Genomic DNA, 20,941 nt, shown 5'->3' on the forward strand with positions numbered 1-20,941 from the left:
CATGGCAATTCTTGAAGCTCATGGAAAATCCCAAATTATGCAACAGACTGCGTGTACAGTAAAGATGTTCTCACACCAGGTTCGGGCCGGAATGAGCCAATCATCCAGGCAGGGGAAACGTCAATATTTTCCCACCTGTGACAAGTGCGCCACCACCAATAATTTGATTAAGACCACGGGTGCTGAGGAAATACTGAACAGCAGGACATGCAACTGGTAGAATTATTTAACAAAATTAGTGGACAGATGCTAACTTGTACAGCCAAGACATGGGCCTCATTCTGGGTTTGGAGCTAACCATGGAGTAATTAGCTCCATGGTTGCCTCCGAAATCGTCCCAAATCCGGCATGGTGAATGAAGTAATTACCGGTCCATTCCAGGGTTGGAGGGACCGGTAATTCCCCATTCACCTTTTGCCCTTCCCCATTTCTGCCCCATAGGGCTCAATGGGAATGGGGAAGGAGGTAATTACAGCACTTTAAATTACGGTACCGTAATTACCTCCGAGGTACCTTTGCGGGTCCCGTACTTAACTCTGCTAAAAGCAGGAAGTAAGGAAGGACCCGCAAAGGGAACTCAGAATACGGAGGTAAGGGATCACCGGCATCGGCACCCTTACCGGTGCCGGTAATCCCTTACCTCCAACCTCGTAATGACCCCCATTGGCTGCTACAGACAGAAGACAAGGAGGAGTCAATATATCTCAAGTAAATTCATTCACCTCATGACAGAAGTGTGTAAAGGGGTTGAAATCTGGCATTCTTTATGTTGGCAAGAGCATGTTTACCAGCTGTAAATGATTTGTCTGCTTCGGTTTACTAGTGTAAAGGCCCAAGAGCATTTAAACGTGGGAGATCCTATAATAGCTTAACATGGGCTGATTAACCAAATTTTCACTGTCGACAGTATCTAGCCATTCCTGAAAATGATCACATCTGTGTGATGATAGTAGGTATGGGAATGTGTATGTCAGCAACAAAGGGGTGCCTGTCAATGTGTCCCTGCAGAATTATTGTGTCCCAAATAATGTAACTATCGCCTCACTTGACTGTAGCCTTTGTTTGGGGGTTTTGTGACCGTTCATGCCTAGAGCATGAGCCCTGGTGTGTCTTGTTTAAAGGCTTCATACAGAGGAAATTCCAGGAGTAAACTATCTACATAATATACCAGTGCAGATTTTCAAGAGAACATGTTGGCTAGATCCTTTTCTAATATTCCGGAAAACAATGTAGGAGATTCTGTTTACTCATGTGGTAGCCTATTAGGGTTGTATTGTCAACCTTGATATATGAAGGCGAATGAGAATCGACATTGGTTGGATCAGTATGAAAAGAAAGCCAAACATAGACCTGAAATAATGAAACAGGTAGCCAAATACAGAATATGGGAAAGAATGGTGGCAGGATTCTGAACTACTGGAAAGGGCGGCTACCGATATAAAAGAATTTACGGCACATAAATCCTGCGCAAAGCCACATGTGTCTTTAGTAGGCTGCTTCACTAATAAAATGGTAGTATTGCATGGACCGGTAAAGGAGACAACAATTCTCTGTTGCAATAGTGAGTTAATGACAATTGCTAGCCCTTCCTCTTCTTTGCGACATAGTGGACAATGGGGGACCTTCAGGAGGGGTTGGAGGGAACTACTCAAATTCTAATAGCCTGTATTTTGCATATTCAACCTACTTCGTTGTCATGCGGAGAGCAGTGGCAGCAGGGACTTTGGATAACAGATTGCAAGATCCTTGCTGAGCTGGTGATGTGAGCAGTAGATCTTGGAGTGTCACAAGCACAATTTCTGCATTTTCATAGGGAGCATCCAAAATACTCCATCGGTTGTGCAGTGGATGGTACAGTCTAACCTAAACAAGAAAATGCACCCTTGCAGATTTACAGGAAAACATGCTTGCTTGCTACAGGTTCCAGAGAAACAAATATAGGTTTAGTCACAGGATGTAGAGCAGTTTGATCTGAATCTTTTTTTTTTTCCAGACAGCTTGATTTGAGCGAGAAGAAAGAGGAGCAGCAGGGAAGTCTTCAGAGCGAAGAGCCAACCGGTTTGCTCCAGTATCTACAAGGCAAAGCAACAATTGTCCTATATGACACATCACATTAAAGCATTTGTAATGTGCACTGTGGACCCTCGGGCATAAAGGCGTAGATAGGATAGGACTGACAACATTAAAACAAGAATAAGGAAGGCATCTGCTAAGCCTACCGAGATCAGAGGCTGGAGCGACCTCAGATGGATTACTTATCCCCAAATCAGGTGAATAAAAGCGTCTTCAGGTCTCTTTTAAAGACTTGTACAGAGGTTTGACTTCTCATTGTTCCCGGGAGCCGATTCCAGAGTTTTGGCGCCATCAGGAAAGAAAGAAAGCGCCATTCTCGGCTTTCGATGTTTTGCACCTGGGTAGAAGCAGATCATTCTGGGTGTAGGACCTCAAAGCCCTGCTATTGACATTATCATGGATATATGTCTGCAGATAATGTGGCATCTGTCGTAGTCTGCATTTAAATGTTATGACAAGCACCCTGAATTTGACTCTAGTCTCTATTGGTAACCAATGGAAAGAACGCCTGGCCTCCGATACGTGGTCACGCGAGCCAAGCCAAGCACGACTCTAACTGCCCAATTCTGCACTGTCTGGTGCTTGTGTATGTCCTGCTTGCTAATGCCCGACAAAAGGCTGCAGCAATAATCTACCTTGGCCCCTATTATAGCTCTGGCTATGGTTTCAGTGCTTGCCGGACTAATAAGGAGCCTAAAATGTGCGTCCTGCTGTTCTTTCAGTATCTTAAAAATGTGCCTAGTATCAGACTGTGCGTTGGCGATTCGAATATTATGAAAATTCTTTTTTTTCACTTCATTGAATAGCAGATTTGTAAGCCCTTATTAAGTTTTTATAGATCGTTAGCAGGTCGGGGCTAGGGGATAGTTTCCAGGAATAAAAGACTTTCATGTTCAAAGTTTTTTGGCTTCGTAAGTCATCTGAAAACCATTGTTTGCATTTTATTTTTCTCTTTATTTTGCCTTTTATGTTTCAAGGGAACTAAAGTATCTGTAATGTAAGAGATTTTTGGTCAAGGCGGTAGATGGCCTGGAGCGACGTCTCTGGAGAGAAATTAAGAGACTTGTCTAGTAAAGGTTCCATATTGCTTATAGTAAGACGTTTTAAGTTTTGTAACAAAAAGCCTGTCTGCTTATTCCTTGCTTTCACAGGGAACGGGACAGAGTGTAGAAAGTGCACAAAGAAATGATCAGACTATGGGCAGGGCATGGTACACATTACCGCAAGTTGTTTTAAGGACCGCCAACCAATCCAGTGTATGTCCCCAAGACATGGGTAGGTGTTAATGCATGTTGTACAAAGCCAAGATCAGCAAAGGACTGTTGTAATTCTTTTGCCGATTGATCAGTGTCTTCGCCCAGCCAGTAATTAACATCACCCAGAATAATGAAACACGAGACGGTTTCAATAGAGGTAGCAAAATGCTACTAACTGACTCAGCCAAGTTTATCTTTATGAACAGAGGGAGATATATGATAAGAACTTTGATGGTGGATTCCACATTCATTCCCATTTTTATATGAAGTGAGTCAATTCCCTCGAAAGAGTGAGTCCATGAGATTCCCATACTGAGAGAGACTCTTTCATAATGAATGCCATCCCCCAACCCCTCTTCCTTCCGCTCTATCCTTTTGGATTATTACATATCCTGTAGGTATTGCTAGCTTAAGAGTGGGCCCTGATGCACTGGAACCCCAAGTCTCTGTCAAAGCACATAGATCGAGGTTGTTAGACTCAATATAGTCAGAAATCTCAATTGCGTGTTTGACAAGAGAGCGGCTATTTAGTAGCATACAGCGCAGCTCAGAGGTAGGCTTAACTACCTGAGTGTGTGGTGCTTGTGCTGGGCTCCTTTCAAGTGTTTCGAGAGAACCTGTAGGAGACTGTACACGTTCCTTGGTTATCAGCTCCCGAATAGAGGTGCTCAGGTCATTCGGTAAAGGAGAATCTTGGACGAGTTCAATACTTGCTCCGTCCAGGTCCTCTGCAACCCCGGGGGACTTTGTCTGCACGCAGAGCTCGGGGGCGTCCTCAGCCATCCATAGTGGGGGTAGCGAGGCATTCATTATGTCTAATGGATTAATACACGGCATGCTGGGGAGCTGAGCAGCACCCACCTTTGGTCCTATGGACATGTCAGCCGAGCGTATGAGGGATTTCTTTCTCTCTGCATTAACAGCTAGAATTTTGGCTAAACCCATGTAGTAAGCGGGACAGGGGACCACCACCTATGCCTCCTGGTTGCGGACTGGCGCTGACTGGCCCAGTGCGACGGCGCGTGCGTGCCGGGTTAATAGGTATAAACCCTTCCGGACTACAATCCTTGTGGGGATTTTAGTTTCCAGCAGTTAAGTGCGAGCAGACGTCAGAATAGAGTCTGATTCAAATCGCACAGATTAATTTACTTTTACACATTGAACAAAAGCACCCTCTTGATCCACAGGAATTAAATGGTTCACAATAAGGTTACTTTCTCTCAGGCTGTCCTAATATGAATATTCTCTTGGAGCAGTGATGTGTTAAATTGCTGGGCAGGTTAGGAAACTTGTGTGGAGTAAGGAATAGGGTGGGAAATGTATTTGTGCCCGTTAGGATGATTAAACTATTAAAGACCATGCTGCTTGCAATATTTGCATGCCTACATTTGCTAGATGCTGTTCCCCATCAAGTGTTCACTGCCCCTTTCCCACATTCGCATATTTTTTCTTGACAGAGCCTCTCCATATGCCTTGAAAGTTCTGCAATTCGAGTGCCTTAAGTTTAGCCTCTGTATTCCCTTCCTCATGTTCTGGGCAAATTGCAGTGATTTGCTCCAATCACAGTTTTATCCAGTGGTGTAGTATGCCAGCCCACAGATTAACTTTAGTAGTAGTTGTGTTTTAGGATGCAAACCTAGACCCCAATCCGCAGCAATCATCTCCTGTAAAAATGACTTTGGGTTTACGCGTACCAGAATGGTGAACAAATGTAATTTGAGTCTAAGGAATTGTAGGAGATTCTCCCTTATTCTGCTTACAGTTATTTTTCCAAAGTTTTTCTTTGGGGCGAAGCTCCAGGATTGCTGTCCAATTGTCAGTCTCAAAATAACATAGTGAACCTCTATCTAGGACCATTGCTGGCCAGCTGCTTCGTTCACTTAAAAGTTCTACTTAATCCAGCAAGAAGAAACACAAACTAATTCAAATCTGCACAAGATGGATTGTAGTAATGTATTACTGTCCATAGCCACTCTATACATGTCTCTGGTTCTTCCCTTATTTGTGGAAAGTATTTAGCCAAATGTCTAAGGTCTCGTAGGGTCGAAGGGGCATGCAGGGTAACAAGATTGCCCCAATCGTTAATAGTCCACGGTAGCTGTTCTTGCAGTTGGGGCTTTGTGGGGCCATACTGTTATGCTCCTCTAATAGTAGAGCGACTATGGGTGCCCAGAGGCAGCAGCCCCCTTCTCCTCTGCTTTGGAAATAAGGTGCGTGGCTCTGTTTTCAGAACAGACTTTTTGGGTGCGGTAGCTTGCTGAAAGGGAACCCGAACATTGCAGAAATCTCTGTCTTCCACTGATTCCTCCCTTTTGTCTTCTTGAGTGGCTGCGGACTGTGATTGGAAGTGGGGCTGATGGATGACCCTTCCATGTCAATTTTATGTTTTGATCCGGACCTTTAAATTTTACATTGAAATCTTTTGAGCCTCTCACTTTAGATGCATTATTTTTTTTAGTGGCTACACAACTTCTTTGAGAATAACATCCCAATTGTTCTGGACCTATGGCACCCTACTGGAATTTGAGTACTCATTTTAAGTATCTCAAGATAATCCTATCAAAGTGATCTTCAATTCAGAGTTGGTTAGACACACTATGCTGTGTAAAGGAGCTCATTTGTGTAAAAACAGGCAAGTTTCATTATTACAATGTGTATGCATAGAATGTGTTGATGTGCCTTTTGTTGGAATAAGCTCTGCTCTGGTACCATTTCTCACTCATACAAAATCAAGACCTGCCAGGTGCAGCTAGAGCTAGGAAAGGTTCTCAGTCAGCCACTGGGTCACTGAAACGTGCTTGCTTTCAGGACCCACTCATATGGGAAATTCCTGGTTTAGCTAGAGCCAGCTTACGTCCCAGACCTGGTCAGCAACTCATACAATCACCCATCACCATTCATTCTTCCTGCCTGGTTCGTTCCCAATGGTTTATTCCCCTATCCTTTTTCTTGAATATATTTATTATTATTTATCATCATTTTGTAATTTCCTGGATGTATCATGATCCGGGTTACTAACATCCTGTACATGTTTTTCATTTGTACCTTTCCCAGTTTACACCAATATGAGGGGCATCAACCACTTGGCCAACGAGCTGCGTCTGCCCTTTGTTGCTTGGTGAAATATAGGTAAAGCCCATGAAGATACACCAACTTATGAGCAATCCCTTTTCGATACTCCGGAAGATATTTGAAAAGGTCCATCACCTCTCGGGTTGGTGCCTGAGGTTCAGAGAAGAGTGGTCTGCAGTCACTTATTTGTCTCTGCAGGGTGTCACCATCCACGTCATGACACCAAATTGCAGAAGTAAAAACTCCAGACTGCGATTTCGGTTTGCAACAGTATTTTTTTATTGCAATGCAAGGAAATCACCCAGAGCAACCCAGTCAAAAAAACGAACCACCAAGCAAACAGAACATACTCGTTATGCAGCTTTATTATGGCATTGTAGAAAGTAAAATGCTATCAACATTCTACTGTCTCCCGCCATCTCTCGCTTGTACATCTTTGCTTGATTAGGTCATTTGCACCATCTCTCCTCTACACATCTTCGCACCATTTAGTCACATGCTGAGTCCTACGGCGCTCCCCTCTCAGCAGTGCCCAATTGCCAATGCTTCTTTCTAATCAATGCGTTGGGGTCTTTTCCACTTCCTTGTGCCGACAAGAACTTAAGGTTAGTATAAAAAGGTTAGTTAAGGTATACGACATCCACTGTCTAAACACACCGCAACACGCTGCAAAATAAACTTTAAGGCACTCTGCACCACAGGACTCACTTTAACTATAGTACCGATTGTTACATGCAGGAATTGCACTCTGGAGTGGGTCAGGAGGCCTAGAGACGCCACGTGGGAAGCCGTAAATGATTTATTGAAAATGTTTTGACTTGACCTGTAGCTCTTGCAAAAACTCGATAGACATTGGCTAGTGATTATATGTGAGCCGTGCTTAGGGCAAGAAGCCATTGTCTAATCCAGAGACAGTGCGGGGGTGGGGGTGCGGGATCAGAAAACAGCCAAGAATATATAATTTGGGTAGAAGGACCCAGGATAACTTTTAGTTTTAAATTAGATTATTTTCCTTTTTAGTGGTAGGCATAGGAATCAGGCTAAGATAGGTTTGCTAGAGGACGTGCAGACTTCATTCGGTGCAACATCCTGACATGCACCGTTCTGAACTCTCTTGCTACCATAAGGACCAGAATCATCATTAGGAGAGTATAAGGTTTTGTCACTTTAATAAAAAAGTTTGGTTACAAAGCATAATGAGTTGTCCGTCTCCTGATTCAGATTTACCACAGTGTCCTCTGCCACGCTTACCCTGGTGACGAATTTCATGGTGGCGATATTGCCCATGAGGACCTAGACTGTTGACCTTTAACTAATGGTTAAAAGGATTTCAATGCCTGACGAACTGCCCAGAGTTCCAGCAAGTTGATGGATAAGGACTTCTCCTGACCTTCCGGCAGACCACTCAACGAAAGGTGGACTGTCAACCAAAGTTGACATAGCTGGGCTATGAGAATGTGGTTGGACACGCAAGCCCCTTTGGGGATGGACGGACCAGGATCATATCTGTCAACCCAGTGAGACAAATGACTCCTCAGGGGCCTCTGTAAAGATTGCATCCACAGTCGTGCTTCTGGGACTATGAAGATGCCAGAGCCCATCCATCGCCGGCCAGTGGCTTCCTTTGCAGCTTCAGAAGGAGCGGAGTGTAATAGCCTGAGTGTCCTCCAATGTATGAGAAGCAATTGTGAGAAAACACTGCTGGGTGGAACATTGTTAATGGATGTTTCTTGGGCCCCGACGGACTTGAGTCAAGTCATCGAGACAGGTGATAATTGTGTCTCTTTTTGGCCTTTGCATGGACCACGCAAATGGAGGGTCTTGGAGCGGCACAAGGGCAGAGACACACCAAAGATACTGCTGGTTGCTTGAGGAGGAAGATTTTCACCTGTAGAAGTGCCAGAGACTTGGCCGCTCTTGACAGCACTTTGGGCTCTGAACAGGTCACTGCCGCAACTATGTGGGAGTAAACCAACCCATGCTCTGGCAATGTGTGCCTGTTTCACTCGGACTGAGTTTATGATCCATTCGTGCCTGCATATATATGTTCCAGAAGTGAGAGTGGAGAGATGAGCTGCTAGAGGATGGATGTGCTGGTGGCTCTTTGCAGAGAAGTTACTTACCTATTACCTTGAAATAATAAAGATGAAACTTCATTCTTACCTACTGGTTTAAGCCTTTTCCTCGCCCCCCTCACCAATCTGTGGTTGTTAGCTGGGCATTGGATTGGATAGTTAATTATATTCTGTACACCAGAGGTGTTTAAAAAAGAATACACAATTGCAATTCATATCGTGCTGACTCAGATGCAATGTGCATCGGAGTAAACGATTTACTCTGGGTGTTCTTTTGTAAGGCACTTGCTATAGTCATACAGATTTAAACAAAAAAGGACTAGCTAACTCGCTGCCTTACATACAAAATCACACTAGTGTTTGCAGGATATATAAGCTTTATGTTACATGTATCCTAATGGTAACTGTACTAGTCATTTATGCAACGCTGTAACAATCCAAAAAATTGGGTGACCAAGTTATTCTAATGATTATATGCATATCACTTACTTTACGTGCATCCATTTAATAGTGCTAAAATGGCTCAACGTAAGGATAAAGGCAAACAGTAGATTTACAAATGTATTGAGTGTGGGGTCCACTGATGTTACCATAGGTGCAGATATTGCAATACAGCCCCAATCACATTAACACCCGCCTTTCATGACACTGAAGGACCAGTCTAAGGCATGTACTGACAAACATGCTTTGTAACTCAAGGTTCTCTGCATTTAAGCTCACAATGCGGCAAAATCAATTATTTTGTTTTAAGTGCAGTCTCCAACAAACAAAAACTTATTTTCATAACTGACAGGGAGGTGAAGGTTTGTCTTTCTCCCTTATCCCGGGCTCGTGTGTACTTAACACTATGCACTTGCCCAAAAGAGCAAACTTGATAGTTAGCAAATGCTGAAATATAGTAAGCATAAAGATCACATCCATAGACAAAGATTGTTAAAGCGGCCTCCCTTCATCTAGCTATGCTTGCCTGTGAAGTCATCAGAGGGACTTCACTCAGACATGATTTTTGCTTCTAGAAAGCAACACAGACGTGGTTCTCCGAACAGTAAATAGAGCCACTTGAGGGCTAGAGCTCGAGTTATTTTCAAATTAGATCACTGTAGCTCAATCGAAAATGGTCTGACCACATTTTAAAGCTAGCAAATTAGGCTTATGTAGAATCACACAGGCAGACAAATACCAGGGATCGGGCCCGCGTGACTACATCTCACCAGCGCTCAAGGCTCCACATTGGATGCCCCGAGAACTCAGTTTGCTTTAAGGCCCACAGTGTAACAAAAAGATGCCTGTATTACAAAGGTGTCTCTTCCTACTACACACCTTTTAGGAATCGGAGATCCTCGCGTGAGAGCCTTCAAAGAGTCCCAAATTTAAAATGAAAAAAGATAAAGCGGGAGATCATTCACCACACAGGACCATAAATTATGGAGTGCTCTACCAAAAGCTCCCAGTTGGGAAACCAACTTCAACAGAATCAAAAAGAGACTAAAAGTGTCCCTTTCATTGCTTGAGCTTCCCTGATGCTTAGATCTCACTGTAGGGGCCATGGGTGGCTGCTCACCTATCTGTTTCAACCCCATTATGGTCAGCCAGATAGCCTTCCTTCCAAGAGGCTTAATACCTTAAATCCTACAAGAAATGACCAGCCCTACCAAACCAAGTAGCACTGTGTTTCTGTAACAACTCGTGTTGTCACTGTGAGACCACACTATGGTTTGCTACCAAATTGTACTCATGTTACTCAAATAAGAATTCATCTACACGTTTTATGCACTTCGATTGTTTGCGTGCACCTCCAGTTTTTGCTTTTCTCGGCTTTAAACAGTATATAAAGTAATTTTGTCAATTTCTTAACTTCTATAATACATTGTAGTGAGACTTTCCACAGAGAGATGAACCGGTTCGCAAACTATAAAATACCAAAAATAGCATAAGGCTGAATGGCTGGGCCCCATACATGGCTTCAGGACGCCCCTTGCTAGTTACCTTCATCGGCAGTTTTATACTACGATGACACTTGGCAACGAGGGTGAACTGGCCTACAGGGAACTCTGGAGATTTTCTGGTAGGCCTCTGCACCCTGGGTCTCTTCTGAGTGGTAACCTATGTTATTTTCAAGTGTTCTTATAGGAAATGGGTTGGGCTTGCTGAAAATGTGTAATATGAAGCCACTTTGACAATTATTTCCAGGGCCTCTTTTGGTTCCCATTCCATCCCTGCTTGGCAGCTAAAACAAACATATCGGAAGGCAGGTGTGGTGGTTGAAGGCTTGCATTCTCTAAGCAACAAATTCCATTCCACGGATTGGCCCTTTAAATTCGTCTTTTCTTGATAATTAATTGCATAACATATTGTGGCATATTTAATTTACACGCACAAACACATCCTTATTGTGTGTAGGCGGACTGATTGCTAAAGCCATAAACATCTCACCCCTTCCTGACATTGAGTTATATACCCGTAAGGCAGAAGCTGTGCTTTTATATGACTTGAATATGTGCCTCCTTGAAATTGACAACATGTTGAACACCACTCAAGCGCTAACGTGGAAACGTACCTTGGGGATGGCCACCTTGTTGCCAAATGCCATCCTACGTCACAAATTGGGTCTCTATTCCCTGTCTGTTCGTTTCCACTGGCGACAATTGAACACCTACGAGTGGATTACTCCTCACAGACATTCGCTCTACAAAGATCTTTTAAAGATGCTTCTTGAGTCTAATCCACCATCCATGGTACGGTTTGAGAGAAGAATGAAAGCGATTCTGGATAACATTAATATTACTCCACTCAATCTCAGGGAACGCCCCGCTTATGCGGAAAAATAACTTTATTAACATGATTGGTCGCTTACCATCGATGCACTAGGAGGATACACTACATATCAAGAATACTCTAGGTTTATCAGAAAGAGGGTACCAAGATTGAGGTACTTGGTATACTTTCCTTGCGATAAAGCTCGTACTACATACATGAGGTTCAAATTCAATCAGCTGCACACCTGTGAGCGCACCAAACATTGGCACAATAACAGCATCACAAATTCGGGGTCTTGTCGATTTTGTAAACATAGCTCCCAATTGGAAACTTTAAAACACCTTGTGATTTACTGTCCCTACTATGAAAAACTGAGAATTTCTTGTATTGGTGAGGACCACTTAGGAAATGCCACCTTTTCCAGGGAAATGTTATGGCCAAGATGCATGTGGGGCACAAACAATTTGCTTGTTCTTTCTCTGGTTCGCATGTTGACAATCAATGCTGATCGATCTGTTTCCTCTGAGTGAGCGTGAATAGAGCAATTTCGTTTAAGCACGGTAGAAAAAGTATTGCTAAATATCCTGCATGGTACCGTTTTACTGCAGAAAGACGTAGGTCCTCTGTATCCTTTTGTCGATGTAAGGATAATGAGAAAATCTATGCTGTGGGTATTGTAACTGTGGGATTGTTATCAATTTTATGTCATCAATTCTACCTCGCGGTTTAGTTGTAAACTCTTCTCTGACGATCAAAACGTATACGTTTCTCATTCTTTAATGGCATTAAGCACAAAGTACTACTGCCTATGAAATTGTTTGATTCAATTGTTTTGATAGAGGTCTTGATAGAGGTAACACTCCGCCATTGGCATTTTGAGCTTATTCTATCTTTGCATTAGATTGTATAGAGTTTCTCACAGTGGAGAACTAAGACCGATTGCACATTGCACTTTGGTTTTTATTTTAATGCAGTTTATATGAAGAAAGTTTTTATTTTTGTGTGCTTTTTAGTTTCAAACTTGTATTTTATTTATGTAAAATTGAAAAACATGCTTTGTAAAGGTTTTGTGAAAAACAAGAACAATAAAAAATAAAAAAGCTATAAACATCTTCTATTAGTTGAAAACACTCATTACTCTGCAAGACCAGGAAGCTCTTTTCTAGTTTCCCCAGACTTTAGGATTATGAGAAATACTTGTTCATGTCACTGTAAAAAGAAATGAGACCCATAAACACTGACATTTTGTTAATGCAAGGAGCATGTAAGCCTTATTCTGGTCTCTTCTCTTGCTTTGCAGGTTGCTGAAATGGATAGAAGAAGGGGTGCCAAACGACCCCTTCCTGAACCCCGAACTGATGAAGAACAATCCGTGGGTGGAGAAGGGAAAATGCAGCATTCTGTGATTACTCGAAATGGCCAGACGAGGAGAGAGCCGCAGATCGACTTTTGACTCTTATTACTTTCACGTTTGCATTAACTCTGAATGTACATTTTTGTTAATGGCGATAATATTAGCAATCTTACAGTTATGCCCAAATGAACAAGCATGGTCCTCGGGGTGTCGTTTTGTATAGAGTTTCAGATGGCAAGGAAAAAGGAGCAAGTGATTATAAAAGAATATTTTGGAAGACCTTGATCAGTACTAACACAAGGACAGTTTAAAGCTACATTGTCAGATAAATTAGCGAGAAAGAAAAAATGATAAACCCCGAAAAACAGATTGTTACATTTTGTTTCGAACCAACAAGCTGTCACTTTCACTTTGCTTCGTGTTCTTTCTGTACAATTTAATTTTTTTCCAACTTGTAAAGGAAACTTTTGTAAAAAAAAAAAAACTATTTTCAATGATTTTAGGTACTTTTGTACGTTGTAGAATAATACAATTTTGCAGCTACGAAGTAAAGATGAATACAAGACCTATATGAATTTATAAACGAAATAAAGCAATAGTCAATTCCATTTATCCATTGCTTTTTATTTTATTAACAAAATACTCGAGTGTTGAAGAGACTTAAAAATCCTCCATGTAAATGACATTTTTTTTTCTACAAAATGTTACAATCATATTGTATGTCTCTGTCCAATCACGCTCTCCCACTTCGCATCCCTAAACACACACTCACACACACACGCTTTCCTGTACACTGTGAAGCACTGAAGGGTTGGCCACTTTACATGAGATCTTTGATATAAACATTCCGCCGTACGGCATTGGACACTCCTTCATTAAAGCGGAACCACACGTCGCTCTTTCCCACTGCCGTCCCAATCTGTTTCTCAATCGATACTTTCTCAGGTTCAGAAGAGACTAAGGAAACAAAAAAGGGGTGGCAAACATCATTAAGGAAGTAATGGCTAGGACTACAATGCGACGTCGAGCAACACGTTCCATGTGCAAGTCTATCAGAAAGGTTCATCATGTTTTATGGCCAAGGTTTTATCGATTTTTGATGAAAAAAACCGTTTGCAGTACTTTAGTTCGTACTAGGAATTTGCATAGTGTCTAATGAAAGGAGATCATTCCGCCTTTATTCAACTCTAACTCATGCATAGAAGACAAGCACTTGTGTGCGCAGTATTTGGCATCAATTGTCAACATCACCTTGTTTTGACATACCACTTACCTACCCCCACAGCCTAAAAGCAGGTTCCACACATCCCACCCGTGTCCCCAAATGTACCTTTCTGTTTATTAATAATAGATAATAAACCATGACCGTTACTGTATGTTCATCCTTGAACATTTATTTATGCATTGTGCATTTGTAAGGCACTTATACATCATGCAAATTGTATTTCAAAGGGCCCACATGCATGGGAATGAAAAACAAATACAACGATAAAAGATAGAGGTGGACCCACTAGGCCTTGTGAGCATTCAGAACGTACAAGTGCAGAGAGAGAGAAGGGATGAGGGAGTGGGGGGTAAGTGGTAGGTGTACCAAAGAGGGAAGTGCTGGGGAGTAAGCAGCTGTTAAGTGACTAGGTGAGAGTGCTCAGCTGCCAATAAATAAGTGCAGGCCTGTGGTGCTATAGGACAGTGGGTGCCAAGGCAAGTGCTGGGAGCGGGCGAAGGCTGAAGGCGATTGGATGTGAGAGGCCAGGACCCAGGAGGACACTGGTCACCAATCTTAGCAACTGTGGGGTTTTAGCAGAGAAGGGAGGAGGGAAAGGAGGAGGTGAAAAGGAAGGTCTTGAGGAGGTTCCAGAATTTGAGGAGATCCGACTCAAGATGAAGAGGAAGGGGTGGCTGTTCCATAGGACAAAGGACAAAGCCTGCCAACGTAAGAGATCGGTCACCAGCTTGCTGTTTAGCGAAGTGCTTGACACACAGACAGTTGGTGCTAGAGGAACGTAAAGATCTGGAGGGAGAGTATTTAGTGAGTATTTAGTGAGAACCAGTTGTAGATAGCGTGGTCCCCGGCCCCAGACAGCCTTATAGATGATGCAGAGGGATTTGAATTTGATCCCTGCAGCAACTGGGAGACAGTGGAGAGGTTTTAGGGCTGGAAAGATGCGGTCCACTGGGCTTGAGGCCAATGATAAGACTTGCATCCCTATTTTGGATTAGCTGGAGGGGTCGTAGAGAAGAAGAGGGTAGATTACGGAAAAGAATATTGGAGTAGTCAAGCCTAGCGAGAACCAGAGCTCTAGAGAGATTTGAGTTTCTGGGGGAAAGTGAGGAAAGGAAGGACTCCTTTGAGGAGGTGGAGTTGAAAGTGGGCCTTCTGGGCAAGGTCCTGAATGTGAGGGAGGAAGGAAAGAGGAGTCATCCCAGGTTTCTGGCTTCCGATGAAGGAGAATGGGGTGAGCCCATAGAAGATGGCCAGAGTGACGGGAAGAAAGAGGAAGCAGGAGTCCTAATAGGAAGGATCTCAGTCTTGCTGACGTTGAGGCAGAGATCATTGCAAGTACACCAGGACTGGATGGCAGATAGGCGGTCAGGAATGATGGAGGAACTAAGGAGAGGATCAGAAAGAAGTTTGAATAAGAGTTGTGTGTCATCTGCTTAACACTGGAAGTTGGGGGAGAAGGTGGAAATGAGGTGTGCAAGCAGAGCAAGATAGGTGATAAAGAGCCAGGGAGAAAGGAGGAAGCACTGGGGGATGCCACAGGTGGAGATAGAGGTGGAGGAGGAGAAAGAGCCCAGAATAACCTGGGACAGACTGTCATTGAGGTAAGCATCACACTCAACATCGACAGAGTGGTAGATCAAGTAGATAGGTCAAGTTAATCATAGTACTCGGGAGATGGAGCACTTTGATTAACTTGACCTATCTACCTGATCTACCACTCTGTCCCCTTCTTCAAGACAATCACACCACAAATTATAGGGAACACAGCTTTTTTTTGGAGCAGCATGTAAAAGTTAAAAGGAAAGCGGCCAAACCAGATCATGCCAGATACCTTTTGCAAACACTGGCTCCCCTTCCCTAGTGATTATATTCTCTGCTAATGCTGCAAGCAGCCTTTTTATACCACGGCAAAGAGGAAGTAAAAGGAAGTGGGTAGTCAGAAGGACAAGTACTATGAGCAAACCCCCCCCCAATCACCAAGACTAGAGCGGAGGCGATCACGACACGGCAACCTAGTACTGGCTAAAATGTAGTCCGAGATCCACCTGCGTGCACCCCTGAGAAGTTTGAGGGGGAAAAACATTTTGGGAGGCCTCTCTAACTTCAATTTCTGCCCTGCTGTGTCCTAAGCGAATGTTCAGTCTGTGTGACCCCTGTGGGTCTTGTTATTACCCTCTGGTCTCTCACGGGACAATGCTGTTCGACGTCTCCTATCCGCACCCTTTGCCCCCGTATCCCCTCTAGACTAGTCTTCACTATGCCTACCGACGTAGTGCTACACTGCCTTTGTCCCCCTTCCACTACTGAGCAAATTGTTGCCATTTCTGCTACCTTACGGGAGGGGCTCACAGTCACATGTGCAACCCCCTTCCAGTGCCTATCCAACCTGCACGTTACCACCTCAGCAGGCTCTCTCCTGCTGGCATTGCCACGGCCAACCGGGTGCTTCTGAGTCTAGCATGTACAATGATAATAAGCTGCTTTTGACTGCAATGATGAATCCGCTCATATATGCTTCTCGCAATTACTATTCACCGTGCCCTCAAAGCCAAGCACTTGCTGCACTCATCGCATCTCTAATTTGTTGCCCGATTGTTCGCCCACATTCCACATGCCTCTTTGCAACGCGCCTTTACCAGGTACCATATCACCGAATAGCTCAGGTTACTGTAAGCCATTCACTACCCCGCTTTTGCTTATACTGCTGCTTTCTAATTGTACCAATGCTGCTTTTTTCAAATATGTTTAGTCCTTGCTACCCCGCTCACAGTGCCTCTGCCACAATTGAATGCTGCACCGTTCGCCCCTGCAATTACCTTGCAATATGGTAATTCCTACTGTAATTCTGACTGTCATGCTTATTATGCTTCCAGCAGCCCTGTTCTTGACTATATCCCAGCTGCTTGTCCTGCTCCTGTACCATGCTCTACTAGCTAAGCATTGCATTGCTATTAATAACCTGCCCAGTACTCCACTGTATGGCGCTGTCTCGCACCACTTTTCTCCCATCTTCAGCAATGTTACTGTCGCTCCCCCCACGCACACCCCTTTGACACCACATCCCAGCTTGCACCTACCCCACGATTACCTCAAGCATGTACCACTCACACTAATTTCACATTTGATGCATCTGTTGACAACACAGCAACAGCCTCCACCATCCTCTACAGATATCCATCAAAATGCTCCCTCATACTTCCTTCCCCTTCCTGGCCCGCCCTTAGCTTGATTGGCTCACCCTCCTACCTGGCTTGCCCTACCCCCAAGCACCAGCCCGTGCCCCCAGAGCCCTCTGATGCACCTCGCAGACAGCTATCAGGCTCCCTATCTAGCAAACCTTGTCATGGCCTCACCCATGTCACTCTATCACCCTTTGTACCCCTTCCCAGTAACTCGCCCTCTCTAAACTCATCCTCACAAGCCACCACCACTGATCGCCATAGGGTGCCATCAATGCGCTTAAGGTTTTAAAAAATATATATATTTTTATTATTAAAATGTTATAGTCAAAACATTGACTTTTCAGATCACATAAAACAAACTCTTCATCCACAGTTGTTATATGAATATGTATATCAACGTAACATATACAGTAAGAGAAGAAAACTATTAACATGATAAAAGAATTAAACTAAGCACCAGTTCCAACCTATCCTCAGGGAAATTCTTTATACAGATCTAACAATTTGAAACTTTACTTTACTTTTACTTTAATACATTTGTATAGCGGGTCCATGAACCCGAGGGCGCGAGGGCCCTACAAGACAGAACAAACAAAAAACAAAGCATGTTCATACAGCAAGGCAACCAGATAATATATCAAGGGGATCAGGATCGTCTAATGGAACAAGTAGGTCTTTAATCTTTTCTTAAACAATTCTAAGGAGTCCATGGATCTCAGCTCCAGCGGAAGAGCATTCCAAGTTCTGGGTCCATTGGCAAAGAAAGCTGAATTGGCTACTCTAACAGTGCGGCATTTTGGTTCAGACAGGAGGTATAAATTATTTGACCTCAATGATCTTGAATTAGTTCTTGTGGATAATAGCTGTTGTAGGTATCCAGGCATATTCCCAGATCTGCACTTATGTACAATGGTCAGAGTGCGGAATAGGAATCTAGTGGCCACAGGTAGCCAATGGAGCTCACGTCTCGCTGGTGTGACATGGTCTCTATATTTAATTTTCATAACGGCTCTAATAGCCCCATTTTGACAGATTTGTAGCCTATTACAGTCAGCCTTATTAATGTCCATAAGAAGGCTAGAGCAATAGTCTATTTTTGAGCCTATAAGGGAATAGTTTCTTACCTGTAACTCCATTTCTCCAGCATTGGTATCTTTCATGGATTCACATGCTTAGAATATTCCCCGTCGTCAGGCTGGGAATCCTCGGTAAGTTATATAGACATTTTCCATAGGAAAAATTCCGACACTTTTGTGTCCTATCTACGTCGTTTTGGGCTGCGCACACCGGCGCCACTAGGACGTAGGGGTATATATAGCTCTGCCCCCGCGGCTCCCTCAGATTTCAGCCCCCAAAGTAGTATGGGGGGATCTCTGGTTTGCATGCTCAGTGGAGGTCGGCGGGCACAGGTGAATCCATGAAAGATACCAATGCTGGAGAAATGGAGTTACAGGTAAGAAACTATTCCCTTCTCCGGCATTGGATCTTTCATGGATTCACATGCTTAGAATAGATTGTATAGCAGTATCCCCCAACATTGGAGGCGTGTATGCAAACCAACATCACAACAATCACAGTGCCCACTTATTATGGCAACCCATTACATTATAGCATGTTAACCGTAAAAGACACGACACTTTAAAGCATAGTTGTCGAAGGATGCAACCCCACTTGGGGCTTACCTTATTGGAACAGGTGACGTAGTACTGCCCGCCCCATCTGTGTATCCTCAGCATGTTGCTGTGCGAGACAGTAATGTCGGGTAAACGTGTGTGGTACCGACTAGGAAGCCGCCTGGCAGATATCCCCCAGCGGAATTCCGGACCACAAAGCCGTCGACGACGATGTAGATCTCGTCGAATGGGCCCTTGGATGCTTTTGTAGCAGCTTTCCGGCCTTGGAATGACAATAAGAAATGGCTGAAGACACCCATCTGGATAGTCCTTTGTTTTGAAATCGCTTTTCCCCTAGCCGCAGGACCGTAAGCCACGAAGAGTTGTCTCGTGTCTCTAAAGCTTTGAGTGAGATGGAGATAACATTTTAAAGCTCTTTTCACGTCCAATGTATGGAGGGTCTTCTCTGCCACTGAAGACGATGTTGGAAAGAATGTAGGCAACACTATAGAAGCGTGTTTATGGAACATGGAAGGTACCTTAGTATGAAATGCGAGTTAGTGGCCAGCACAACTTTATTACTGAAAAACCTCAAATACGGAGGTTCGATCACAAGAGCTTGTATTTCCGACAGGCGACGAGCAGAAGTAATGGCCACCAGGAAAGCAAATTTCCAAGACAAAAATTTTAATGATGTCGATGACATTGGTTCAAAAGGGGGTTTCATCAGGGCTGCCAGGACCAGGTTCAGACTCCAGATCGGAGGAAACGTCTTCTTGGGAGGAAAGGTTCGAAACAACCCTTTAAGGAAGTGTTTAACTAGGCGGTCACTGAACAATGGAGTGGAATGTCTCTTCCGAGTAAATCTCGAGATGGCAGCTAGATGCACCTTTATGGATGAAACAGATAAACCATTATTTGCCAGGAGCAACAAGTATGGTAGGAGTTGTTCCGGTGTGATCGCCCGCGGGACCAGACCTGGTTGACCTGTGCACCACATGCAGAACCTTTTCCATTTGTATGTGTATGAAGTGTTCGTGGAAGGTGCCCTTGCAGCTTGCAAAACACGACGACAATCCGCTGGAATCGCTAACGTGCCAAACTCAGCGAAATCAGGAGCCAGGCCGTCAGACTGAGGTTGTCCGGGTCGTGATGCCAAACGATCCCTTTCTCCTGAGACAGAAGGTTGGGGATCTTCTGGAACCTCATTGGTTCTGCCGCTGAGAAGTGAAGTAGATCGGAGAATCACACTTGTCTGGCCCAGTACGGGGCCACCAGGATCACCCGACAAGGATATCTGTGGATCCATTGCAGGGTCCGACGGATGAGAGGGAATGGGGGGGGAAGGCATACAGAAACTTGCCCGTCCACGGGAAGGAGAACGTGTCCCCTAGCGAGTCTTGTTGTGGCCACCTGCTCGCGTATTGGGAGAATTTATTGTTGTCTCTCGTCGCAAAGAGATCGAGGGCCGGATTACCCCATTCCGCGAAGACAAGGTGCAGTTGCTGATCGTTCAGTTCCCATTCGTGTAGACAATTCATCTCCCTGCTGAGAGCGTCTGCTTGCACATTTTTTACTCCTTGTAAGTGGAACGCCAACAGATGTATGTCGTGTTGTAGGGCCCAATGCCAGATCTCCTGGGCTTCCGTCGACAGGCTCCTGGAGTGAGTTCCTCCCTGCTTCCGTAGATAAAACATTGTTGTCGTGTTGTCTGTCATGATTCTCACCACAGAGCCCTTTATCTGTGGCAGAAAGGATTTTAGGGCCCAACGCACCACCCTCAACTCTAGCAGGTTGATGTGGAGGGAGGACTCTTCCGATGACCAACGACCATGGATCTGTAAGGAGTCCAGATGAGCTCCCCACCGAGTTAGAGAAGCATCCGTAACCACTGTCTTCTGGAACGCAGGCTCCAGTAAGGGCATTCCCTTCGTTAGGTGTATGGAGATTCTCCACCATTGAAGCACCTGCACGAGCTGACTGCTGATGGTCAACTTGTCTGACCAGCGTCCTCGACTTTGTGCCCATCGATCCGCCAAGAATTCCTGAAGAGGCCTCATGAAGAGGCGACAATTGCCTATCAAGGGTATGCAGGATGACATGGTCCCCAGCAGGGACATGTACCTTCGTACTGACACTCTGGTGTCGACCTCCCATTCCGATGCCTTTTGTTGCAGTCTGTGAATCCTTTCGAGGGATGGCTTCACCAGCCCCGACTGTGTGTGGAACTCTGCCCCCAAAAAGACCAAGGTCCTTGAAGGCTTTAACGAGGACTTGTCGAAGTTCACTGCGAAGCCCAAATGTTGCAGGAGGGCAGGGTGGCATCTAGGCTTT

At 44.3% G+C, this 20,941-nt stretch overlaps 2 protein-coding genes across 3 annotated transcripts in view; one reads left to right on the forward strand and one right to left on the reverse strand.

Moving 5' to 3' along the window:
- The window catches only part of GNG13 (G protein subunit gamma 13), a 280,995-nt gene extending 268,222 nt beyond the window's left edge, over positions 1–12,773 (forward strand). The window contains exon 3 of the mRNA XM_069647270.1: positions 12,534–12,773. Coding sequence (XP_069503371.1) covers positions 12,534–12,639 — 106 coding nt within the window. The 3' untranslated portion in view covers positions 12,640–12,773. The remainder of the gene's footprint in view (positions 1–12,533) is intronic.
- A 417-nt stretch (positions 12,774–13,190) lies between these two features.
- CHTF18 (chromosome transmission fidelity factor 18) overlaps positions 13,191–20,941 on the reverse strand; it is a 1,093,968-nt gene continuing 1,086,217 nt past the window's right edge. For both annotated transcript variants that reach the window (XM_069647269.1, XM_069647267.1), the window contains exon 22: positions 13,191–13,544. In XM_069647269.1, coding sequence (XP_069503370.1) covers positions 13,408–13,544 — 137 coding nt within the window. In that variant the 3' untranslated portion in view covers positions 13,191–13,407. The remainder of the gene's footprint in view (positions 13,545–20,941) is intronic.

Source organism: Ambystoma mexicanum, chromosome 2q (assembly GCF_040938575.1).
Source record: "Ambystoma mexicanum isolate Mex_15411 chromosome 2q, UKY_AmexF1_1, whole genome shotgun sequence".
In the NCBI taxonomy this organism is placed as follows: Eukaryota; Metazoa; Chordata; class Amphibia; order Caudata; family Ambystomatidae; genus Ambystoma; species Ambystoma mexicanum.